The sequence below is a fragment of the Haemaphysalis longicornis genome, unplaced genomic scaffold, assembly GCF_048455015.1.
Source record: "Haemaphysalis longicornis isolate Haplotype H1 unplaced genomic scaffold, Haemaphysalis longicornis Haplotype H1 scaffold_3, whole genome shotgun sequence".
Classification (NCBI taxonomy): Eukaryota; Metazoa; Arthropoda; class Arachnida; order Ixodida; family Ixodidae; genus Haemaphysalis; species Haemaphysalis longicornis.
This window is the reverse complement of record NW_027526335.1, coordinates 167,159,892-167,185,372: the sequence shown is the minus strand read 5'-3', so window position 1 is coordinate 167,185,372 and position 25,481 is coordinate 167,159,892. Positions and strand designations below refer to the sequence as shown.

The following is a 25,481-nucleotide window of genomic DNA, read 5'->3' as shown; positions in this document are numbered from 1 at the left end:
GAGAGATCACGCCACGAACGCTGGGCAGAGTGTTCTCGAAGGTCGAGCTGGCCGACGCCGAGCGCTCCTACCTAGGCTCAGGCTCATGTGCACTCGGCTGGGCTGAGTTTTCTGGTAACGCCTCACGGCAAAACTAAAAGCCTAAACAACTCTGCTGATAGATACTTTTCCATCCCTTCCTAACCTTACTTTATTATCCTTTCCTTCTTACCCGTGAGTAATCATGGTGACGCTATTGGTGACACCGCGGGCCCCCAGTCCCCATACATAAGCTGGAACTAACAGTGGCGATGTGTTTATAGATGAAGGGTAAGAAACCACGAACGGTGGTGGTCGGTGCCTTGGTCAAGCTCCGGCCGATGGGCTCCGTGCCCGTTTACCAGCAAGTACTCAGGGACATGTTTACCTATCAGGGTTAGGCTGTATAATACGGTACCCGAGCCCCCTGCGTTTATTTCATGCCGTATAGTATTTTCAGACTACCCCTCCCCACACACACAAACATCATCGGTCCCTGAAAAGGGGCCGCACTAAAGTATTCCTTACACCCGTTCCTACCATGACTCTCTCGCAATACCACAACTACCCACTTTTTTGATAGTTGAATCTGTGGACAAATCAAAATCCCCTCTCTTCTTAATCCGTATTCATGCTCTAGACGTTCATGGGAGGTAGTCTTGGGAGGACATACAATGCTAAAAACTAAAAACAGGTGAAGTGTTAGTTGAAGTAAAGCCGCAACAGGAAGCCACAAACTTCCTAACCTAAACCCGCATGGCAGATCTGGATATCAGTCACCTCCACCACAGCCTCAACAGCTCGCAGTGTGTGATATCTGAGCCAGATCTGCTAAGAAAACAGAGGCGAACCTTCTGGAAGTCCTGAAGGATCAAGCGTTACAGCAGTGAGACGAATCACCATCATCTGAGGCAATGTACCAACAAAACACATGTTCTTAAATTTCAACAGATCAAAACTTCCTGAACACATCGATGCTGGTTTCATTAGGTGTGGAGTGCGTACGTGCACACCTAACCCCCGCCGCTGCTTCAAGTGCAGGCGGTTCGGGCACGGTACAACTTCTTGCCGCGGCAAAACAACCTGCACAAAATGCGCCGCACAGGACCACCTCACTGACAACTGCGACTCCAGCACCTTCACCTGTGCAAACTGTCAGGGGCCGCACGCGCCATGGTCCCACACCTGCGAGAAATTGAAATATGGAAAAAATAATCAATGGAAAAATAATAGCGAACATCACCTTCCCAGAGGCGCGAAAGGGGTTCGCCTTTTTTCTCCTCGGAAGGTGCGCTGATGCAGCTCGCCGGGGGGCGGAGCGGCGTCTGGTTTTGGCTGGCACTCAGTACCGTGAGTCGGACTTTGTCCCTCCGCCGCGCCCCCCCCCCCCCTGGCTGGTCTTCGCCATCCCATCAGTCACCACACTTCCTGCCGAGACAGCAGCGGACGTGGCGGCAACCATGTCTGTTGGGAGCGATCCTGCATCCACCATTTCCCCTCCACCGGCCCAAAGCACGCGTGAGGGCACGAGGGAGATGGAGAAGGAGGAACTGGCGGCATCTACCACCCCCGCCGAACCGCTTGTGCCACGCGTGGCGCTGCTGATGCCCTCGGCGATGGCGGCTCAGGCAGGGCGTACCAAAAAGGGTGCGCGGTACAAGGAGCCCAGTCCGTTGGCCACTCCGGAGACATCCGACGACGAAATAGACGCCGGACCCTTTTTGCCTGCGTCGCAGCGATGGGAATGGCCTGTAGTGTCCAAGGTAAAAGCAAAGCCCAAAAAGCCCCTTCCAAGAATAACAGCCCCGAAAGACAACAAACGAACATACACACTCGAGTAGCTCTTACACTAAATACTTGGAAGAGAAAACATAAGTCAATGGAACTGTAGAGGCGTTCTTAAAAATCTGGACCATATGTACGAGATACTGCGCTCCAATCAGCCTAGTGTCGTGTCTACAAAACACACATTTAAATTCAAAACACACAAATATTTTGAGTAGTTGCATGGTATTTAGGAAGGACAGGGATGGTGGTGGTGCATCTTCTGTGGGTGTGGCCATCATTGCCCGAAAGTCCTTGGCGTGTCCCACAATCCAATTACAGACTGTTCCTTTTCATTCGTACCATAATTTTCAATGGGTTAATAACACTATGTTCGCTCTACATCTCTCCTGATTACCAGCTCTCGAGCTCAGATTTCGAAGACCTCGTAGATCAGCTACTCGCACCTTCCATTCTTTTAGGCGACCTCAAAGCACATGATGCACTCTGGTGCTCTTCTCGCACGGATGCCCCAGGTCACCCTATTGAAAAATTTCCAACATCTTAGGGGGCATGGCTATTCAACAAAAACAAGCCTACATACCATAATGTACGACAAAACACCTATTCACACCTTTACTTGGCTATTGGCTCTGCAGTACTATTTCCATCTCTGGAGTAAGATGTTGATACTAACCATTTCCTAACCACATTAACATACATAGGTAAAGGCACAAACGGTTCACCTTACCATAAATGATTCAATTAAGCTAGAGCGAACTGGAGTTCATTTACAGAAACATAACAACTACACCACGCATCCATAGAACACCTACACGTAGAGGAAACCGCCCACCTCTTCCCCGCACAGATCCTCGGTGCCGCCGAAAAGTCCCTTCCCCAGGTCGCCGGTGCCCAGTGCAACCCAAGGAAGCCCTGGTGGAACGAGGACTGCAAGCGAGCGTGAAAGGTCCAGAACAAGGCGTGGGGTGTCTTCCGCGGGTACCCCACGTCGGATAACTTAATTTCTTTCAAAAGGGCAAAGGCTCTGGGAAAGCTCCTGCGCCATGAGGCAAAACGAGATAGTTGTCACTCCTTCATAACAACCACAATATCATAAACCGACACACGCAAGGTATGGACAAGAACACGTAAAGTTAATGGACAACATATATGCATATCCTGCCCCTGGTCAGCACAACAGCGGACACACTTGAAGACCAGGCTAACACAGTTGCACAACACTTACATCGCGTGTCCAGCTCTGGACACAACAGAAACACTTTCCTGAAACATAAAACCTCTTGTGCAAAGAAGTCCTTACGGGACAACAACAAAACCGACTTTTTACAACTCTCTGTGTTCGCTACATGAGCTGAGGGCTGCTCTGAGCACGTGTAAGCCCTCAGCTCGAAGCCTAGACAACATCACGTATACAATGATGCAACACCTACACGCAGACACTCTTTCAACACTCCTCCACCTATACAATAAGATAAAGCTTTCGGGGCACATTCCATGGTCGTGGCGGGATGCCATAGTAGCGGCTTTCTTAAAGTAGGGTAAGGACCCGTCATCCCCCTCAAGTTACTGTACCGTCACTCTGACGGGCTGTCTGTGCAAGCTTCTCGAGAAGATGATAAACAGGAGACTTGTGTACTTTTTTGAGTACAATGGTCTTCTTGAGAGCTGCCGGGAAGCGATCCACGACTGATCAACTCGTGGCCCTTGAAAGGTACATTAAGGATGCCTTCGTCCATAAGCAGTTTTGCGTAGGTGTTTCTTGGCATCGAGAAGGCGTGTGGCACCGCTAAGCGTTGCCATACTCATCCACCTGAATTCATTCAGTGTGTACGGCAACATGTTGAACACTCTTGCCAGTAACATGTCTGAAAGGACATTCAGCGGCAGTGTTGGGTCAGCACTGTGACACGTACAGGTGCATCAGAATGGTGTTCCTCAAGGTTGTGTCTTGAGCTGCACGTTGTTTATAGTGAAGGTGAATTCTCTTCAGAGGGTATTGTCACCATTAGTCTCTTGTTCAGTTTATGTGAATGACGTGAAAGTCTCGTTTAAATCTTGTAATATGTCTGAATGTGAACGACAAGTCCAGCTTGGAGTCACCAAACTTGCTCTCTGGCACAGCTTGGAGTCACCAAACTTGCTCTCTGGCAGATAAAAATGGTTTTAAAGTTAATCCTCTTAAGAGTACCTGTGTTGTGTTCTCCAAAAAGCGCGGAATCTGCTCCAGTCCTGAACTCAAATTGAATAGTGACTTGATTCCTGTGAAACAGCAGCAGGAGTTTAATGTATTACCTTTGATAAACAGCTCACATTCCTTCCACACCGCAAAAAACTTAAACACAAATGCTTAAAACTATGAACATCCTGAAGGTCCTGTCACACCAGTGCTATGGTGCCGACAAAAAACTCCTCCTGCGTGTCTATTCTGCCTTGGTGGGGTCTCGGCTGTACTATGTCATTGTGTACGGGTCGGCTAGGACTACAGCACTAAAGATTCTTGATCTAGTGCTGCACGCAGGGCTTCGCCATGCCTCGGGGGCTTTCCGCACTAGCCCGGCGCAGAGCCTGTACGTTGAATGCACCTACTGGTGCCTAAATTTACGATGCACTTTTAAGATCTCATCAATAGTCGCCCGTTTAGGCGTGCTCTAAATGATACATCTATGTCCGAACTTTTTTTGAAATCACCAGTCTGTTTCTCTGCCTTTGTCGCTCAGAGTGAGAGAGGAGGCGTCGGCTCTCACCGTCTCCTTTTTAGACTTGCGCACATCACTTACTGACATTTTGCCACCATGGCAACTTCAGCCTGTATCATGTGATTCATTATTTCTGAAAATAGATAAAAACAGGGTTCTGAAAACTGCGATTCTGCAGCACTTCTTGGCCCTGAAGGATAAATATACACGGGCTGAGTTTTACAGTCATGCTCGTGCTCCTAACTTTAATTCTTGCAGAACCATGAGCGTACACACCACAATCTTCTCAGCAGAAGCATACGGCATTTTATTGACCGTACAGCGCATTCTTAAGAAACAAATTCCTAAGGCCGTCATCTTTACAGACTTTTTGAGTGTTGTGGATGCATTGTCATCACACAGGAACCCAAAAAACCACATTGTCAATCTAGTTTACACTGCCATAATGTCTGTATGTGGTAAAAATTTTCAACTAACCCTGTGCTGGGTTCCAGGCCATGCTGGAATCGCGGGGAAAGAGACCGCGGATAAAATGGCCGTCACTGCTATTTTACAAATACAATGGGCATAACAACATTACTCTACACCGACCTGAAGCAACACATAAGACACCTTCGCAAAATATGGCAAGCCGACTGGAGTACACAGACAGACAAGTTCCACATCATGAAACGACACTTAGTACCATACACTACTGACTTACACAACAGATTCATCGAAGTTGCCCTAGCTAGATTACGGATAGGCTACACACGTGACACGCTCCCATCTGCTCACTGGATCTCCAAGACTCTTGTGTAGCAGGTGCGGGGAGGGCCTATCCGTAATTCACATTCTAATTACATGCAAACCACTCCACAGAACAAGACGCAAACACTTCCCTCAACTATGCAGACAATATACTCCACTACATCCAGCATTGTTTTCGGCTGATGCTCCCATGATTCCTCTACAAGGAATTTTTGAGTTCCTTACTGAAATCAAATTTTTACAGCTCATTTCCTACCACGAGTAGTTTTTTAGACCTAATATTATTCCCCGCATAATCACAAACTGGCCTTCTACACCAGCCACCCTCGTTGTCCTTGACTTATTTTAATTGTGTTCTAGATGGGCGATTTTATTTTCACGTAGTCATCTCTCCCATATAACCACTGTGTTGGCGCTCTTTGCCCTAGTTGGCCTAGCGCCGTTAAAACACAACCATCATCATCACCCTCCCCAAAGGAAGTTGAGAGTAGCGCGCAAGCTTTGTCACATCAAAACTGCATCAAAACCTTCGCTGAAAGTGCGTAGATTCAGTCATCAAGCTTTCAAAGATCCGAATCGCAAAGGAACTAACGATCCCATGCGACGATTTTTCGCCCCCTAAGTAAACGCATATACGAACGATCTAATGTATACTGATATGTGGTGTATGAGATAAAGGTGTACTGTTGTGCTCCTTCTTCGTGATCCATGGTGCCTTGTCTTATCTAGAACGGCTCCTTTTTTGCGATTTTCAAGTAACTATTTTGACACACTAAAAGCCGAGTTTCCCTCATGCGCCGTGTGTCCAGACATATTATCAGAGCTTTAGGGTTGACCAACAGGTCTATGGGAAAATGCATTAGTTTCTTCACAGGACGTCGTCGGTCGCGCAGAGAAAGTTAAGCTTTAAAATAAATGGGGAGTAACTTATCCGGGGAACAGTAGCCGTTGTTGCATGGCTGCGACAGAAGCGGAGCGAACCGTTTCCCCCGCTTCCACCTGACGTTAACGGTAGTATTCACACGACAGGCGCAGCGGAGCCACGGAACCGGCGTGCTTGCACGCGCTCCCTTGGCGCTTCACGATTCGCTTCTGTCGCAGCCATGTAACCGCTGCTAGCGACTCCATCGAAGGACACGAACATTCTGACGAACGCCGCGCAGTCAGCAAATGTCAAGTTTGCGCGCTTTGATCTCTGTATGCGTACTTGTTTGAACGCCGCTTTTCGAGCGCACGCAGCTGCAATGACGAGCGCGCAGCATTCCCACTTCCACCCGCAGGCCGGCCGTTTGTATTCTTCTCCATCGCGCCGCTGAAGAGCCGCCTACACATCGCTGTTAAACGCCGTTTCCCGCCCGTACTCACTACAGGCTGAGTTTGACCAGGTGTCCCGTTTGTCCGGCTTCCGACCGCAGCTTGGCGTCGTTGAATCACCGAAAGCTCCGGCGACGCTCGCCAATTGCTGCTTCTGCGCCGCTGGATGCGCTCGACGTGCTTCGATTGCTCTCTGTCCGTGAACTTCAGACGGTGACGCGGCTTTCGATGCTTAGCATGGCTCCTAAGGGGGACGCGCCCGCCCTGCAGGATGGCGACTTATGCGACGCTGGAAAGGAAATCCACGGCTCGTAAGACGCACCCACATCGCCACTTTTATGATTCGCTTGCGTGCGCGCTGGTAAGACATTGCGGCCCGTGAAGCAGTCTAACCTACGAAATGTAATAACAAATTCCTTGGGAATCCAGTAACAGGTAACTCGTTAATTTCTCTTTACGATTGGCCGTGACTGCTGAACTTTGTCCTGCTTCGTTGTCTTTGGTATCCAATTACTTCAGTGCTGATGATAGTCACATGGCCTCAGTGCCGACTAAGAACTCTTTCTAATTGAATGTTATTTAGAAAGGGTGTACCTGATACAAGAATGCGTAAAAACAGACAAGGAGGTCTCAGAGTAAAAACCACTAGACCTGCGGTTTTAACGTCTTGAATATCTAAAAACATATAGGACGTCCAACTGCATGTAGGCATAATGGAAATCTTTGCATAAACACACTACATAGAAAACTGGACAGTGCACATAACCAGCCCAGTACTGTAGAACGGAAATTCCCCAGTGGGTCCTTTCTGACGCGGTTTGCCCCTGTCCGCCAGAGAGCGAGCTTGTTGTTCCCTCTCGACTGGGTGGCACCCTGTACCTATACTCATTAAACGGACTTCCCTAGAGGCACCAAGGGAGTGAGCGAAGGGACCTATTCTGACGTCCCCTGTCCAGTTGGGGGCATACCTCTCCTTGATAACGCCCAAAAGGGACGAAATGTCAAAGCAAGGGCCTTGTGAAGAGGCAGTGGCGGATGAGTTATAAGTGGGGTGTACACTCACACGCCACTGTATCCCTCCCTTGACGGGCCGTATCATGCTTCTTGCTCTCGGAGAGACGTACACTCATGAGTGAAAGTTTAGGGACCACAAAAATGGCACTTCTGGGTTATTTATATTCTCGTGGCAGCCGACAAACTGTGGTGTGCATGCGAAATGTCGTATAATTGCTAAAGCATTGTAAAAATGCCGCACATGATACCCCGGGCTGCCATGCGTCAAAGAAATAACCCAAAATTGCTGCTTTCGTACTCCATAAACTTTTGCTCTTGACGGCACATCTTAAAGAGTAGTATCATGATGTGGCAGAATCATGATCCTTCGCCTACAAGGAGTACGCTGCAAGTCCGCTGTCTCCGGTACGATCACGAAGCAGATCGAAGAATGGGTGCGCGTTCGCGTTTTTTTTATATACACATGTCATCACATTCTATGGTCGTAACCCATATTTCCGGAAGAGGAATTTAGCTGGATAATTTCTCGTGATGGTTGTCTCGTCCCATTTTCTTGCGGCTATAACTACGTAATTGTCGCGCGAAATTCGTCTTTTCAACCATTTACCTTATGTCTAACTTGCACGGGGGAAAAGGGCCACTCCACTCAAAGCTCTTAAAAATATTTTCACATCTACAAATTCTGCTAACACTTCGATTGCGGCACAATCCGCACACTTTTAATCATGCAAGACGATGCTAGTTCTTGCCTCAAGGGCTAATTCAACTACGGTGGAGCAAAAAAACAATGTCATTGAAAGCACCGCCGAGGCGACCATCTGGGATCACGGTGCATCTGTAAACGAAATAAATAGAAAAAAAATATCACATGAACAGTAGGTCCCACGAAGGCAGATTTTTATTGTTGGTGCTTCAGCCCCAAAAGCGTGTAGTGACCTTGTCAGAGCACGGAGTTTACACAGTTAAGGGCAGTCTATGACCTCAGCTCGCGTCGACTCTGTCAGAGTAGACGTGCGCTTTGTATTCCTTATTATGTATTGTGAAGACAGCCGGTTGTTTTGCCAACTTTGCGTCTTCTCTCCATCTGTCTGTCATACCCCTCCCCCACTTCCCGCACAAGCAGGCATTCCGATGTGACAAATTACGCCTGCTGGTGCACTTTGCTTTCCACTTCCCAGAACTTCCCATTCAATTTTATTCATTCATTCATTCATTCATTCATTGAGCAGTAGTGAGGGAGTCAGTGAAGTTCGCGGCGCTGTTCGGCGAACTGAAAAGTAGCCGGTTGACGAATTATGCAATATACCTCCATCATTGCGTATCACGACGCACTCTTTTGTTGTTTTCTCGGGGATTGGCGATATCGGTGCTAGTGTACGCTGCAGGTCAGAAGGGTGAAAAGTAGCCATGTATGCCCTGGTGAGTCAGTTGATATCAGGTTTTATTTTCAAAATACCTCCTTTATTGCGAAGAAAATTGGATTATAAATATTTGGGCTGCAAAAAAAAAAACACGATCAGGTGGTGCGCAATTAAAAAAATGACATTGACATTTCACCCTGATGTACAACCCGATGTACACGTAAGCATGTCGAATATTTCTTGCATCGTTTGATGCCTGATTAGACGGTCTGGTTGTGTCAATCAAGGAATATCTTGCGAAAGCAGCATACGGTCCTGCGTCGAAAGAGTTGTACCCCGTTGTGTGTATGTGTCACTGGGCGTGTGTAACAATTTGTTAATCTTCGGAGTAGGCATACAGGATTTAAAGTGCGGGCACATTTGTAATCGACTCTCCTTGGGCTCACGCTGTAAGTGATTGATTGATTGATTTATTGATTGATTGATTGATTTATTGATTGATTGATTGATTGATTGATTGATTGATTGATTGATTGATTGATTGATTGATTGATTGATTGATTGATTGATTGATTGATTGATTGATTGATTGATTGATTGATTGATTGATTGATTGATTGCCAGCAGCGTTTGTAACAACACACGCTGTAGCAACATACCTTCGTGTCCTAAAAAGCATTGTGCTGTACTCAACCGCGGGAATGTGCAACTCCCTTGCTTGAACGGTAGCATCAACTGCCGGTTATGTGCCGGAGCTTAGGCCTAACGTTTTACTTTCAGGTCTTAAGACGTAAACCGGCTCCCGCAGTTTAGCGCACGTTGTGTACAGTGGCTTAGCCATAAATATTTTTCAAGGGGTATTATACGCCACCATATAAAGAGAAAGAGATCCTGCGCCGCAAAAAAATTTCAGTCATTTTTCGGCCTTAATAAACCGACACCTGTCTAAATATTGTTTTATTGTGCTATAATCTGAATCGCTATATATAGTGATTCAGATTGCAAATAGCGTAAGCGAAAGGAAGGGGGAGAGAGAGATGCGGCACTCAAAAAATTTCGGCGAGTGTTATAATACCCCCCCCCCCCCCCCCCGGCTACGCCCGTTGCGTACAATGAGTACTGTTTGTAATTGGTACCGCGATTGACGATGTTAGACCCCGAAGTGTTACGTTAGGCCGAACCTCCTATGCTTAGCCGAACGTTAGGTAACCGTTTAGTTGAGCTTTACTGCCCACCAAAAACCGTTTTGTTCACTTGTACGTCGGGTTCCATGTACCGGCTGGTGACTTTACATCTGAAAGCATGACGTTAGTCCCAACGCCAGGCCGTCGTATAGTTCCATCGCCTTTCCCTTCCCTGCGTATGAACTTTTCCACAAGCGAGTCACTAACATGACAATGCCGGTAGTCTCGTATACAAGGTCACACCAATTTCCAAGGTTATCCACTTACTCTTGCGCGCGCGAAACTCGAGCCGTTTTTTTCGGCATAACACGGATTTAAATGGTGCAGCTATCGTTAACGGGTAAATTGCATGCAGTTACATTCCTAAATAAAGCGGTAGCTCGTCGTTTTACTGACGTCGGCGAAACCTAAAACTAGTGTCGACGTCTCAGCATTCAGCCTACGACGAAATCTGCTGAGAGAGCCCTAACAGCTGCCCCTCGCATATAATAGTTCACTTGTAGGTCGCGTACTGAGTTCATTGTGCCTCTGGAATGAAATATTGAAGTGCGCTCACCTTTGTTCTCGTTCTTCTTCTTTTATGCAGCGTGCCAACCTCTCCGCCGGTCACCATGGTGCACGATGAAGAAAAGGCGATACTGTGAGTAACTCGCTGACACTGTGATAGCGCTGAAAAAAAAAAAAAGAAGAGTGCTCAGCTGATCTTCAAGTCACGAGGCGAATGCGTTAGGCAGTACAGGGGGCCATGGACGCTATTCCGGCGTTCTGTCTTTGTATTCATGAAAGGTTTTGTTGCACTGTGACTGGCGAGTGGTTAGCCACAATATCTTAGCCCTTTTATGTCCAATGTTACTGAGGAGCAACAACTAAATGCTTTTTTTTTTCTCGCACTTGGTGTTTTTTTTCGACATTTAACACGATCTGTTGACAGACAAAGATTCCAGGATCTTCAAACATTAGAGAGGGCAGCACGTACTTTCTTGTACTAAAAAAAAAAGTCTTGTTTACGCGTGTCAACTCGCATCGAGCCCGGGGGCTCACCGAGCTAGTGACAGGTAAGTGAAATTGTGCAATTTAGTTGCTATTACAAATGATAGCAGTACGATCGTTACGTTATTGTTTTCAGTTGAACCATAAATCTTGCTAATCAAGGTAGCTTTTTTGTTCGACAATTGGCAGCCAGTGCCCTGTGTTTTCCAGTGCCCAGTGGGTCATTGTGTCCGTTTTAATGAACCAATTTTTTTATGATTTCATATTTAATTGTGATGTCGGAAGTACTTTTAGTTCACAAAAATGTTTTCACAATCTGCAACAAAAAAAAATGAAGCTTTGGGCATAAAAGGGATAACTTGTAAATTTGAACCAAGCTTTGCTTTTTTCTTTCGGTAAATATAGCCGGGAAGTGTGCACCGTTTGTTTTGAAAGCTTTTGCGACACAACAAGCCGTCAATGGACGCTCAGGCTCCGGACGTACAATCCGAGCGCTCAAACAAGAATGTGTGACTGACAGGAGAGGGCATGACCTCGTCCCCAGCGTACCTGTACGCGGTGTGACATTGCCCCTGTTGCGTGGCTATCACTGATTGTGCTTCGCAGCGCTCGCCATCGCTGTTACGTAGTCACTGCAGGGAGCGGCCGGATTGCTACAACTTTCACGGAGCCTAAAATAACGTTGCGAAGCCCGAGAGGCTCCCAACGCGGCTCGTTCTTTCGCGAAGTGCATACTTTTTTTTTCGAGGGGTACTCTCTGTTAAACACTGTTATCCTGGGGGAAAAAAGGAAGGACAAAACGGTCGAGGCAACCTGAATTGCTAGATCTGTTGTTTGGGTTACCACTTTCTGTGCTTAGTGTTCCTTGTTGACGCTGCGAGGTTTTTGCTTTTCAATGCTACAGCAGTGCGTCTGTGAATGTAGGAAACGCTCGGTCCGCCAAGTTGCGGAAATGATAATAAGCGCGCGGATCACGCGGATCCCGCATTGAACTTTTTTCCTTGAGAGCGGAGGCTGCGCAGCAGCCATTTTTTGTTACAACGAGGTGGTACGGCGATGATGATATCCTGAAAGAAATACCGAGTGAACCATATTTCCCCTCCTCTTTTTATTGGTGTGCACCGGTACAATAAAATCAACGGTAATAACAATTAAGAGCTTTATGTAACGCGAGACCAGATAAAAAATTCAAGTGCAAATGTCATACTTAATAAATTCACATTTACTCCGCATAATGACGGCCTTTTTTGTATTGCCTATAGCAAGAAACTGCTCCATTTTCGACTTGTAAACACAACATCAGGGGCAAAATGTCGTGCTTGTGGAATCAAATGGCAAACGTTCGCCGAATGCCACCATTTGCGAGCGGTCTTACTTTTTCTGCCGCTGAGCTGTTCCCGTTCCCGGTGGTCGCGTCACCCGCATACAAAGCCCCAGCGTCACAACAAAGGGACGAAGATGTACAGGGAATGCAGGGAGGTTTATTCAGGAACCGTCCTGTTGGCTACCCTACACATGGGGATGTGGTACGGGAATTGAAAATGAAAGGACCGCAGTAGACAGCGAAAATGGGAATGAAAATCAGAAAAAAGTCCGAAGCGTAGAAATGATAGACACCGTGGTCAGGAGCCAGCACAAAGCACGCACGAAACAAAGAGAAAGTGCACAAAACTAAGCCGGTAAACCGACAAAACTGGCGAGCGAAGAGCGGCGCTGCACGCTAGTAACGTCTCTACGGCCGTTCAGGTAGGCCTGTATCCTTCAAAAAGTGAAGTCAGGTTTTTGTAGCCTTTTGGGACTGTGGCGGGCAACAGATACGACCCTAAATTGTGGCAGACGCAGCGCACCTAAATTTAACACGACAGTTTGCGCGAGAAAGGCAAAAATTCTAATACGCAACTCGTTTTAAACGAGGTGCGCATCTGAAGCGATTTTGGCTTCAAGTTCCAAAGCCTCGGCTCGCGAGGGCGAGCGTTTAGCGTCCTCAACATGAAGGCTAATACTGTCGTCGCATCGAGTGATGGCTTGTGACATTTTAGGTGCAGAGCAATTTATGGGCTCTCCATGTCATCGTAGCTCGCCCACGGCCGATGCGACTGCCGGAATCAGGTGGCGCAGGGATATAATGGACCCAAGCAGAGTATACCGTCGTCATGGAGACACGCTGAGGCTTCGAAAACCACGGGGTTTAAACAGTCATAACCCTTCAAACCTCGTGAACCGCTGGCGCTTGTGATACATCTCCCGTTGTTTAGCGGAAAGAAAACTGCAGGTACGTTTGAGGCGAAATCTCTGTATATAACCGGCAGCCCCCGCGTTTATTTAGTTAGGAACGCTCGTCGGGTTGATTTTTTAAAAAAGCGGCCCCGCAAGAAAATAATGCCGCGTTTGAAATTACCCTGAAAGGCTGCAGCCACGCAAGAAAAAAAACGGCGCGTTCTAAATGCCGTAGAAAGGCTCCAGCCGCGCAAGAAAATTATGGCGCGTTCGAAATGCCGCAGAAAGGCCCCAGCCGCGCAAGAAAAAAAAAATTACGCTTTTGAAATGACGCAAAATAGCTCCAGCATACGAAATTAAAGCAAGCACAAAAAGAACACAACTCCCGCTGCAATTACAATTTTGACGGATTCGCAGGCGGCGTGCCGCAGTTACCAACGAGGCCGCATCAGCAAAACGGCACTTCAAATTCTTAAGAATACTGCCCACATACCTGACACGCGGCTCATCTGGATACCTGGACACGAATCTCTCGAAGGTAATGAGGCGGCTCACGCCGCTGCCCGCGCGCTTAAACACCGGGCCATTACCATAGAGGGACCAACACCGCTTGCGGTCCCCAAAACAGAACCGCTTGTCAGGTATGCTGACATTCTCATTTACTACCGTCAAGGCCGAAGAACCTTCCCGACTCCGCACTCCCAATTAACAAGAGCAGAAGCCAGCACCCTTCGAAGACTACAGACAAATACGTACCCCCACAGAACCCTACTCCATGCGATTTACCCAACCCAATACCCGTCTACCTGCAATTCCTGTCCAACGCCCGGTACACTGTACCACCAGATTTGGGAGTGCCAAAAGACCGCAGGCCTTGCCCCAATAACCTCCCCCTCCTAGAAGAAGAGGGTGAACCGCCTGACGAGCCCGGACCTTGGGATCCAGCGTGAACTGGTGAAGAGGGCCTGGACCGCCAGCCGAGCTCAGGGTATCCCGGAATAGGGAAGCCCCCCACCGGGCCGGTGCCCTAACATCTGCACCAGCTTGAGAAATAAAGATTTATTCATCAGCATCATCACCGCTGGCGCCGTTTCAGACAGGGGTCGCTTGAGCATTGCGAACGCGGGAATTCTGAAATGAATTGGGTGGTGGGGGCAGCAGTGGGCGGATAAAGGCACTGCAGCTCATTATAGCGAATCACTGCTCTGCACTTCCGACAGCTTTCACATTGAGTCGAACGGCTTTAACTTGTGAAATGTTTTGGCATGTGTACTCAGTGGCTTTCGTGTGAATTCACAAACGACGCTTTGCGCACAAAACGACTTCACAAACTACATCGCATGGCTCTTACCGTGGATTTGTCCATTCATATATTACGGCGGATGGAGTTGTCCTTGTTGTTTGCCGATCTTTATGGCGTTTCCGCGCACTTTAGAATCAAAGAAAAGACAGCGTAGCGCTGATCATCCTCAATCGGGCGGGATTTTTCAGGCTTCAGAACCGCTCGTCCGGTTCCCTCCGGGGCGAGTAAGTGAAAGTCTTAAGTGCAGAGTACTTTAGGGGCTCGGCTTGTCGTCGTAGCTCGCTCTAACGGTCTATCTCAAGCGACTGCCGGAATCAGGCGACGCAGCGAGATAACGCAAGTAGAGCCCGGCATATCCATCGTAGGGCGTCCTGCAGAGGCTTAGAAAACCAAGCGGTCTATATGGTCATAACCGTTCGAAACTCGTGAATCGCTGGCGCTTGTGATACATCTCCCCCTTCAGAAGCGCAAAGAAAACTGTAGGTACATTTGAGGAAAAATATGGGTAATTAACACGCAGCGCTCGCGTTCGTTTAGTTAGGAGCACTCGTTCGGTTGGTTTTTACGATAGTAAGGGAAAAAAAGTTGCAGTGCAACGGCGGAACGTGCGGGAGGAAAAGAAAGCACAAAAATAACAACTTCCGCTGGAGCTATTTCAGGCATGGGGCACGCGAGCACAGCGGAGGCGGGAAATTTGAATTGAATCGGGTGGTAGCAGTGAGCGGATAACTGCGCTACAGCCAATAATGGCGGATCACTGCTCTGCACTTCCGACTGCTTTCACGTTGAGTGGAACGGCTTTAATTTTTATGAAAATGAGAGGGGCCCAGAGGCCCGAAGGGGGAGATGGGGGAAAGAGCAAGGGAGAGGTCATCAGGAGGTGATGTTTACTTGAAGATCCGGGAGAGGATTAACCGGTTCCTGAATGCACAGGTACGCGTGGTAGACCCCGGCTAAACTACCTTTGCGAGGCCACTCTCGAGAGCAAAGCGCCCACGGGCAGCGAGGAAATCCTGGTCGCAGAGTGTCGCGCGGGTTTTCTCGCTTGGATTGGGTAGGGCAATCAGCAGGAGGGGGCGGACGAATTGGCGAGCGGAGCAGTGCCAAGTAAGGTGGGTCAGATTGGCCAGTGTATCTGTGTTGCAATATGGGCAGCGGGGAGGATGGTCGCCCGTCGGGTGATGCCATTTGAGTGTGATGTGAAGGGGCAATGCCGCGTTCCCGCGAACTTTGTTGATAAAAGCCTGGGCACAATGAGTTAGTGATTGGGCGTTCTGCAGGAAGCCTAAAGGCGGTTGTGTCCGGTGTTGTACACGTTCCTCTAAAACAGGAAAGAAAGCTCGTTCCTCGTTCCTTCCCAATTTTGAAACGAGTTCCCTTTACAAGTTTCTTCATTGCGAAAGGAACGCGTTCCAGCTCCACTTCGAAAATCGAAACGTTTCGTTACATTAACGTCGCACTTCATTTTTCTAGATTAAATAATGGTTTCGGATAATTGTGAGGCGAAATAAAGTGAGAAATTTAAGACCCACACCGAGCTACGTATATTATACGAATAGGAACACCGCTGGCAGTAGATTATCTGGAGATAAAAAGAATCCAAAGAAAAGCTCCCAGACGATTTTTTTTCAGGAAGCACCGGACAAACTCCACACATATCTAACTGCGATTTTGGTTCTCGTCTATTACGAGTGCAACACATATGCCACTTTCCACTTCGGTCTTAAAAATGCGCAGTTAGGTTAGTGCGCTTCAGATTGTAGATAGAAAGTTACTCCCATGCCGAACGTCATTAAATTTCTTGCTTAAGAAACTGTGTCGAAAGGAACAATACATAGGCGTTTAATGAATGATTATTCAATATTGCAGTTTATTTAAAATACTTTACAGGCCCTTTGCAGGGAATTCAGTAAGGGGATTACACAAGTGAAGCTTTGCGGATCATACAACAGAAATCTGAGAGTAACAAAAAACAGCGGAACAAGTAATGGCTACGAAGTTCGCAATACGAGTTTAAGTCGGAAGTCGATAACAAGAAGAAAAAAAATAACTCAAAAGCGTAGTCACACACGAAATCTACGCGCAGGAATTACAAAGTATACCGAACACAATCAGGGTAGTAGATAAAGGAAACAACGACAGATAACCAAATATGTGGACGCGATGCACAAATCAGTTGCTGTGGTTAGAAATAAGCGTAAGGGAAAAACACAATAAATAACGTGGAACCTAATCACGTTCTAATCACGTGCTTAGAAAACATTTACACTATAAAAAAATCAAAGCACAGGTTGGAACCGACACACTAAAGAAGTTCTGAACGCTGGCCATCCACGTTCGGGCGGCCTATTTCAGGTATTGTCCATACGGCACGCGGGTCTAGGACATTTTGGTGCACGGATGTTTCGGTGCACGGACAGTTCGGTGCACGGACATTTCGGCGCGCAAACTTTTCGGCGACCGAATTATCGGTGCTTGCTTGTTTCAAACAACCGTTATATTTTTATTTCCGCATAACGTGAGTGATGAACCATAATCTAGCGCAGTGATTGCATCTTTACATTGATGCCGTGTTTGATTCTTACCAGTTATTGTTAGAAATTGAACATTAGCACATGTTTGTTTACCACCTTGTTCAGAGAACACCTGTTATGCAGCCAAGTTATTGAATTCTTTTGTACGTGATTTTTTTTAATTCACGGCAAGGCGTTAATTTATATTCGCTCCTTTATGGGGCAGGCAAAACAGCTAAGATAATTAGGCAGTGTTTACGGTGGTGTAATGCATTTTTATGTAGTTTTCTCTCAATGAAAGGCACACTTTCACCATCCAAAGAAAGCAGCTTTACAAATATTCGGTTTCCCCCAAAGATGCAGAAAATCTTACGAAAGTTTTTATGTAGGCTGCGCTGTCACGCTATAATGAATTTGCAAACACTGTTGTCGCTAGCTTTTTTACAGACAAGTCTATAGGATATTGTCGTGTAGGAAGAACGGGCCCTTCTGAAAACAACTGGTAAAGCGCGTACGGATTGTGCGTACAAATATCACTCATTCCCGTATTAGGGTTTTATGTTTGCACGCGTACTTTCATTTCATTTTAATTCTTTGTCCCAGCCTCCACCCGTCCCCTCCCTACCCTTGTCTTTAGGTTTCAATTTCCCCCAGATTTTTTTTCACTCGTATTATTTTCGGTTTCCCTTGAAAACCTTACAGGACTCCGAAGCGTCACCGCATTGATGCAAGACAAAGCTATACGTTCACCATAGGCTCCAACACCCTCTCTAACGCGCAACAAAAAGCCACCCGAACTTGAAACTGCGTAGGACACATCGTTGGCGCCTGTCGTCCCCATCGGTATGGTGGCTAGCTAGCCACCATACTAGCCACCATACCATCGGGGAACAAGCTTGCTGGTTACACCTTTTCGCGCATCGCGGTCATACCGGCGGCGGCCCCTCTCCAGGAATCGCTCCAGGAATCGCCCCATCGCAAATTAAATCTTCATGTAGCACATATCATGGACGCCCCAGACACACCTCGCTTTCTTCCATTATAAGAAGAAAAAATTGAATAGGTCGGTTTGACGAGAGCTGCGACAGTCGTCTTCAAGATTTCGACGTCTTGTTTATACAATGGAGGAGCACAAGTGGAGCCCCCCCCCCCCCCCCCCCTCTCTCTACCAAGGGGGTGGTCGCCGGCGGTGCTCAGCCCTCCCCCGCCCCTCCCCCCGACCCCCCCCCCCCCTTTAGTAACGCCACTAAGTGTTACAGTTGGTTAGTTTTCAAGTAGAACAGACACTGAATGCAACAAAGGCGACATTGATAAAATAATTAAAAGGGAATGCACACGTGCTCGAGCTAGCTCGTTTCCTTTGTTTTTTTCGCGGCGGTTTGGCGAGGAGGGGGTGGAGACAGATCGGAATGGACTAAAAGCAGCAGCGTTGGGTGAAGCGAAATCCAAGCGCTTCGGTAACACTATTACGATTGTTCACATGAATGTAAAAGGTTGAACGGAAGAAAATTAGCAACGTTAATTTTTAATATCTACCGCCGAAATTGGGTTTTACGTCTCCGCACACGACAGCGCTGAGTACAACTCTCGAATGAAAAATCATATCAACTGGCAAAATTACAATATGAGACATAAAATGTTTTTAAAAGTGTTCCTCGGACATTCCGTGCACCGAAATGTCGGCACCGAAACGCCCAGCACCGCAATGCCCTACACCGAAATGTCCGGATCCCACGACACGCGACGAAATTATGCCCAACAATGACGAAATTCCTGTCTTTTGTCAACACGACGCCTGCAATACAAAAGGACCTGGCACTCCCATCGACCCGTTCCCGCCAGATCGGCGACAGACCGCGCCGTGACAAACTGCGTGCGTACTCTGTATACCTTCGAGCCGTCCACCATCCCGAGATACTGCTGCGCGTCCAGCCCTATTGATAGCCGGTGGCCCTCCGAATGACCTCACCGCGAGCGCAACTCCCAAGACAGCAACGCACCCGTGCCTCGTGTGCACTAATGCGGTGGTTTCACAAGGGAACTGCAGCGCCGTCCGCAGGGAAGAATTTTATCGCCCAGACACGCATCCTGGCCTCTCCAGACAAACCATGAAATCTGAAAATCTTTCTCGCGGCTGCGCTATTCACCCGTCGCAGCCCGCGTAAGCTCAACCGGCATGAAAGCAAGCACAATCTGCGGCCCGCTGCGTGGTTATTCTTCCGCCTTAGACTTTCGAGGAAGCACGTTCCGCTGAAGGGTCAGCTTATAGGAAGAGAAACACAGTAGCGACTTGTGGATTTTTGTACTCGACCGTTGGCATCAAAAACAGCCAAATCCTAGCAATGTAACGTTTGCAGAAGGAACGCCGTTACTGCCGTTCCTTCAGAAACCTAACGAGTTACCGTTGCAGTTCCACCGACCCTTAATGGAACGGTGGCGTCCCTCAGTTCCTCCAAAAAGGAACTAGTTCTAGGAAGGCCGTTCCGTACAACACTGTTTTTGTGCCTAGCCTGGTGAGCGTGATCCAGCTGTTGCCTGAGGGAGAGCGGGGGAGCATGCTATTTTCATGTTCGGCATTCTCCAGCTGTTGAAAGAGGACCTTGGGAAGATAGTGGTACGTGTTCACTGTTCCCAATTGTTCTACGCTGTAGAGAGCTCATGTTTGGAAAGCGTTGTTTATATGCCGTAAGGTATAACCTGCGTCACTATACGATAGCATATACTCAGTTGGACGTCGTTGTAGCGGCGGGTGCTGATCGCCGTGGCTGGGCAAGTTCGAATTTTTTTACGGTCTTTTTAAGGACCATAGTCTGTCTGTCTGTCTGTCTGTCTGTCTGTCTGTCTGTCTGTCTGTCTGTCTGTCTTTCCGTCCTTCCCTCGATTCAGCAATCCGGACGAAAGTTAAAAGAATTCTTGAACAAGATGTTTATATGGGCAAAACCTTTCCGAACCACTAAATCTCGAAACATTCTTCATATCTGTCACTATTGCTGAGCAAAAAAAAAAAAAAAAAACATTACGGAAATTTGAGGCAAGACATCAAGGCACAAGTGGTACTGGCAGTGCTATTCGCGGGCTAAAAAACAGGCGTCGAAAGCAATGTTTTGACCCAAGAATACAAAGATATATCTTGCGGGAGCCTGTACCTCGTCGCAGTGCCCCGATTTCAACAGTAAGAAAACGTCTGGAGGCGGTAAAATTCGTTTGACGTTAGCAAACCTCCTCCGTACTTATCGTTGCACAATTGACTACACCACAATCTTTTAGTTCCTGGAACCGTATTTATGGAAACTTGGCAAGGAGGGAACATTTGCGTCTTTGAAATTTCGCAAATCTTCGTTCCCGACCCATAGAAAATGCGTGGTATGCAGTCTTCTGGGCGTCTGAACTTGTTCAGAGGACTGCGGCTTGTAAGGTCGTCGCTTGGAGGAATAATTTTTTTTTTCTTTTGTGCACTTATAAGCAGTTGGAAGCAGTTAGAAAATAAAGCAGCGAATCTAAACGCATTTTAAACAAGCCAACGAACCAGGGTTGACCGTCGCAGTAGACAGCGAGGCGTTAAGGAGGATGGCTGAAGGGAGGTTTATTAGAGCGAGGAGGAGGAGAACTTCTTATGTAACATGGTATTCAACGGAAGTGGCTCCTCAGTTCAGGAGCCCATGTGCCGTCTTCGCCTTAGCAGCTCTCTCCACCAGAAGAGCCCGGTCGGGAAGGTGCGAGCTCGACAGCATTGATCTGTCACAAATTCGAGCGTACGACGTCTAAAAGTACCGTATAGTTTTTTTTTTTTCATAATATTCTACAGCGCCTAGTTCTTGTTGCAGTCGTCCCATTCATTCAGTTCGGTTCTATTCGCCGGGAGAAAACACTGGAACTTTCTCGAACGAAGCGGCGGTAACGCGATCACTCGCTTCAAGAAAATACGAAAACAAAAGTTCCGCCGCTCAGCTTTCACCGAAGCTTCGAGTTCTTTCGAGAGGGCGAGCGTAGCTTTGCCAGTGCTAAGGCGCTCCTATGTTTCCAGAATTACAGAAGGGAGAAAGAGGGAAGTTGTGCGCTCGGCGGCGGCTGGCGCGTTGTGTGGCGTGTCCCTTCTCTCCACGCCGGCAGTTATAAAAAGAGAATCCGCGCCGAAGCAAATTAGCTGCGTTTTGACGTCGTGATGTGGCGACGGGACATGCTAGTTTGTGCACTACACCATCGGTGACCCACGCCCTGGAGCGCTCCAACGTACTCCCGGGCCTCGAATCACCGTGATCGTCTCGGACGGCCTCGCCTACAACGAAGCCACGCTTCACAGGTAGCCGAATCGCTTCCGACAGCGATGCATCGTCCGGCCCGGTCGGTGAATATTGTGGGGCTCTGTCTCTCATATGCATCGAACTGTTTTCTTTTAGTTAACTTTTTACCTCCTAATATTCATTGTTAGTTTCTGATTGTACCCTTTTGTCTAATTTTGAACTGTTTCCCGCAGTTGTATTCATTCTAAGTTACCTCTCGCTTACGTTACATGTCATCGTGCTTGTACAGTGCTTTGCCTGTCTAAATATAGGTCTTTGAGTTTTCGTTCAAGGCTCGGATTCATTCTTACCGCTCTGGTCGGCGAAAGCCGCACATCAGACGGCCACCCCCTCCGTCACCTGTGCCCTGTAGATTCGGTGGGGTTGTTTGCTCCCTTGAGTCAACTCCCCATATCTTCTATCAGCGCACCCAATTAAGGAAACGGTGACAATCTCCCACTGTTCGGGGGTGCGGGAAGGGGGGGGGGGGTGGATCTGGGTTGTCCTTGCACTTCCACATGATGCGAGAGAGTGTGCCTGGTTGTCCACAAAATTTATTTCGGGGTCGTACCGTGTGGAAAAATAGTAGATTCATTCGAATGGGGATGCACAAAGTATTCGCTCGAAGGAACCTGATAGTGGTTTCCTGCGTTTTTGTCAGATGTGGGCGCGGGTCTGGGAGGGCATTCCTGCTCAGCTTGTAATGTACCGTGATTTCATGGTAGGTCGTTAAAGGGTGAAGGTAGGCTCTGGTTCTCTTCTCGTGGCGTGGTCGGCGAGGGCTAGAGCCGTGAAATGAGCGAACTCGTTGCCTCTTACGGAGGAGTGTGCCGGGATCCAAACAAACTCGACCTTGCGGTTCCGGAGGCTGCTCCGCAGGATGCTAACTGCAGCCGGGGTCACTACAGCCAACGTGAAAGTTCTCCATGAGAGTCCGTAACTTCTCCGTTGAGAGTCCGTAACCACAGTGTTCGGTAGTGTTCTGTGTTCGGTAGCGCTAAAGCTATGCTTGTATTCACTGGTTGCGAGGTGCGCATGCCGGCAACCGTGTGAGTGCGCCGCCAGTGGTTACGTCGGGCTCCGCGGGATGGCGGTACTTGTCCGTGCTAAGCACATAACTGTGTTTCATGTTATCGTCGTCGTCTTCTTTTTTACCTCACTTCATCATACCTTTCCAAAGACTCCAGTCACATTGACAATATTTTCGATCACGCCAGGATAACCTAGATGAGTGCTGAGCGAGGGCGTCCTGACGCCAGCAAAAACCAGCGGACGCTTCTGGTACAGCGTAAGAGGACCATTCGCAGCTAGGCGCTCACAAATCACAATCATACCATTCAGATTACATTGTATGCGAAATTGTAATGGACCAAGGCCACTTTCACGCGCTACCTTTCATGAAGGTAACATTATCACCGCTTCTATTAATCCGCAGTGCCAACGTTTTTTGAAAGATCCAGTTCAAAAGAGCATTCGTTCGAAGACCCTGTCAAGCCACAATGATTTTTAAAGAGAAGCAATCTATTCCTTAGTAACGGCGTCGATGTTCTAGCAGAACGCGCAGCAGGGAGGCCAATTTACGCAATGAGTGCCTAAAAAAAGCTCCCCGTGGACGGATTCGAACCTTCGTCCCTCGCATTCTCATGACGACGTCGATACGATTGCGCCATGCCGACACGGCCGTAATTTGCATTTCGCTGACTTTGACTCGGGTCGGGTTGCATGGGACCAAACTTCACGTTTTAACCACGTTTCTTTGGACTGACCCTAAAATTATTTGCGCTTACAGACATTACCATGTGTTTTTTAAGGTGCGGAAAAGCGAAAAGAAGTAAGAAAGAGCCAAAACACTGAACTCTGTCAGATACGCAGCGCTCACTCCGTAGACGCCGTGGAAAGGCGGCGGCAGGCGGCGCAGAGTCGCGGAGTTCGGCGCCAATAGTGACTGCCTTAAAACCACAAGGTAACATAAATCACAACAAAACCAACAACCATTGAAAGGACCCGTGTGCCCTGTGTGAGAAATTTGTTGCGAGAAATATGTAGACATACATACGGCAACAATATGCCCAAAGCGTGGACGTACCTATAAACACGGGAAATGTAACGCAACGAACATATACGCATCTATATAAAAACTACACCAAACAACCACAATGAAATGTATACACAATTATTCACCTATCTACAGTACAACGCATAACTCCGATGTGTGTCGCCGCACTTTTCCAAGGGAACGTGCATACATTTAAAAAATGTTCGCGTATCTCCATTGCTAGAAAGAAATTTCATATGGCATGGAAGGCCTTCGTTTGGTATTGTAGATCGTCCCGCCGACCCAATCTAATCGACTCCAAATGCATATGCAAGTGATAGACGTATAAGCGGTTGCCTATAACCAAACGGTTTTGTATCAAATTTGGAACCGTAGTGGCTGCACACGCATAACAAAAATGCACGGAACTAGAACAGCTCCGCTGCAAACATTACTCAGCCTTTAGTGTGCCTTTAACGGTGTTGCGGTTAATGGCATGTTTGGTAGCGTTACTTACTCGATTTAGCCTCTCTAAGCGGCATTCACTCGCGGTATCCGTTGCTGGTGAGAGGGACCGTTATGGAGACTTACAGAGACTGAGAAGCATTGCATCATGGTCTATGTATACTGGTCGCAAAGTGCGACGTGTAAGCCGTTTTGCGCGGCAGCGGGTAGTAGCTTGGCTTGGCTTGTTCCCTCGTTAACCGAGACTCGTTTAACTGGCCAGAAGAAAATGAGGGGTCTAAAGTACAGTTGACTGTCCTGTACTACGTCCGCCGCGATGGTTCAGTGGCTGAGACTTTGCATTGCTGAGCCCAAGGACGCGGGTGCCATCCCGCCCGCGGGGGCCACTTTTCAGACGGAGGCGAAAAGTGAAAAGGCCGGTGTGTCGAGATTTCGGTGCAAACTAAGTATCCCCAGGTGGTCAAAATAATACGAAGTCCTGTACTACAGCCCGCCTCGTAGCCGCGGCGCGCTAAGCCCGGTAATTTGAATTTTAAGGTCCTGTACTCCTTCCGGTTAGCATTTACTTTTTCAGGCTTAACTATATCTACGCTATGCGAATATCGGCTATTGCAACTGCGTGTTCCCACGTCGATACCTCGTCACGTTAGTTGGAAATAGACAACCCTTCTTAGCTCGTACACTCATACTGCCCGGGTTTTAATTACTTTTTCAAGTTTAATTTCTCAATGAAATTTGAAGTGACGTTGATGTGGCTTCATCCCTCGGATGCGTAGGATTAAAAACAAATTAAATGCGATGCCATGACACATTCATTGGAAAGCAGGGGAAAAATTAGGGAAATGTTCGCTATACCAATACGGTTGCGGCCCTGGGCTGTCTACCTATTTTTATTAACCCAAATTTTTCATGGCCGATCTTCCCGAGTCCCAGTAGACATGCGGTATTCTGTGCGCAATCGTAATAGCAATATATAACGCTAATGATAAATATACTAAAGATAATAGAACCAAAGTTTATTAACGCGCTCCGGAAGAGCCGAAGCCTTAGTTGCGGCACACTGCACAAAAAAAAAAAACCCACAACACTGTCATGCTACAGCAGGGGATAGAATCAACAAGAACTTGATGTAATAAAGAAAAATACAGCACTGTAAAATTGATAATAAAATATTGCTAGAAAGGAAACATCATTCAACAATATTCTGATTTAGAGACATATTTCAATCATCACGATGGTGGAGAGTTGAAACAAACAAACAGCACGAACACAATAATGCAGAACAATATAATATAACTCAACTGGCCATCCCTATCAACACTACCACCACCAGCGTCATCATCATGATGCTGATGGGGCGCCCGGCGGGAGGCTGAAGGGGCCCGGGCCCCGCAAGGCCCGCGGGCGGCGACCACAGCACATGCGACCTCCTGCCCCGTTCGTCCCGACGCCCGTACGAAGTCGGCCCCGATGCTGTGCACCGCGTGGGTCGAGTCGTGCGTGCGGCGGCTGGTCGGCGACCATGCTGGGGGCTCAAACGCCGGCTACCTGCC

General features: G+C 47.9%; 1 protein-coding gene across 5 annotated transcripts in view; it reads left to right on the top strand.

Moving 5' to 3' along the window:
* LOC144175581 (proton-coupled zinc antiporter SLC30A2-like) overlaps window positions 1–25,481 on the top strand; it is a 112,945-nt gene that overhangs the window by 56,594 nt on the left and 30,870 nt on the right. For 4 of the 5 annotated variants that reach the window (XM_077704639.1, XM_077704640.1, XM_077704641.1 and 1 more), the window contains exon 2: window positions 10,712–10,765. In XM_077704639.1, the coding sequence (XP_077560765.1) occupies window positions 10,712–10,765 (54 nt within the window). Of the gene's footprint in view, window positions 1–6,788; window positions 6,878–10,711; window positions 10,766–25,481 lie in introns of those variants that run through there. The other variant, XM_077704638.1, reaches the window with a different exon arrangement.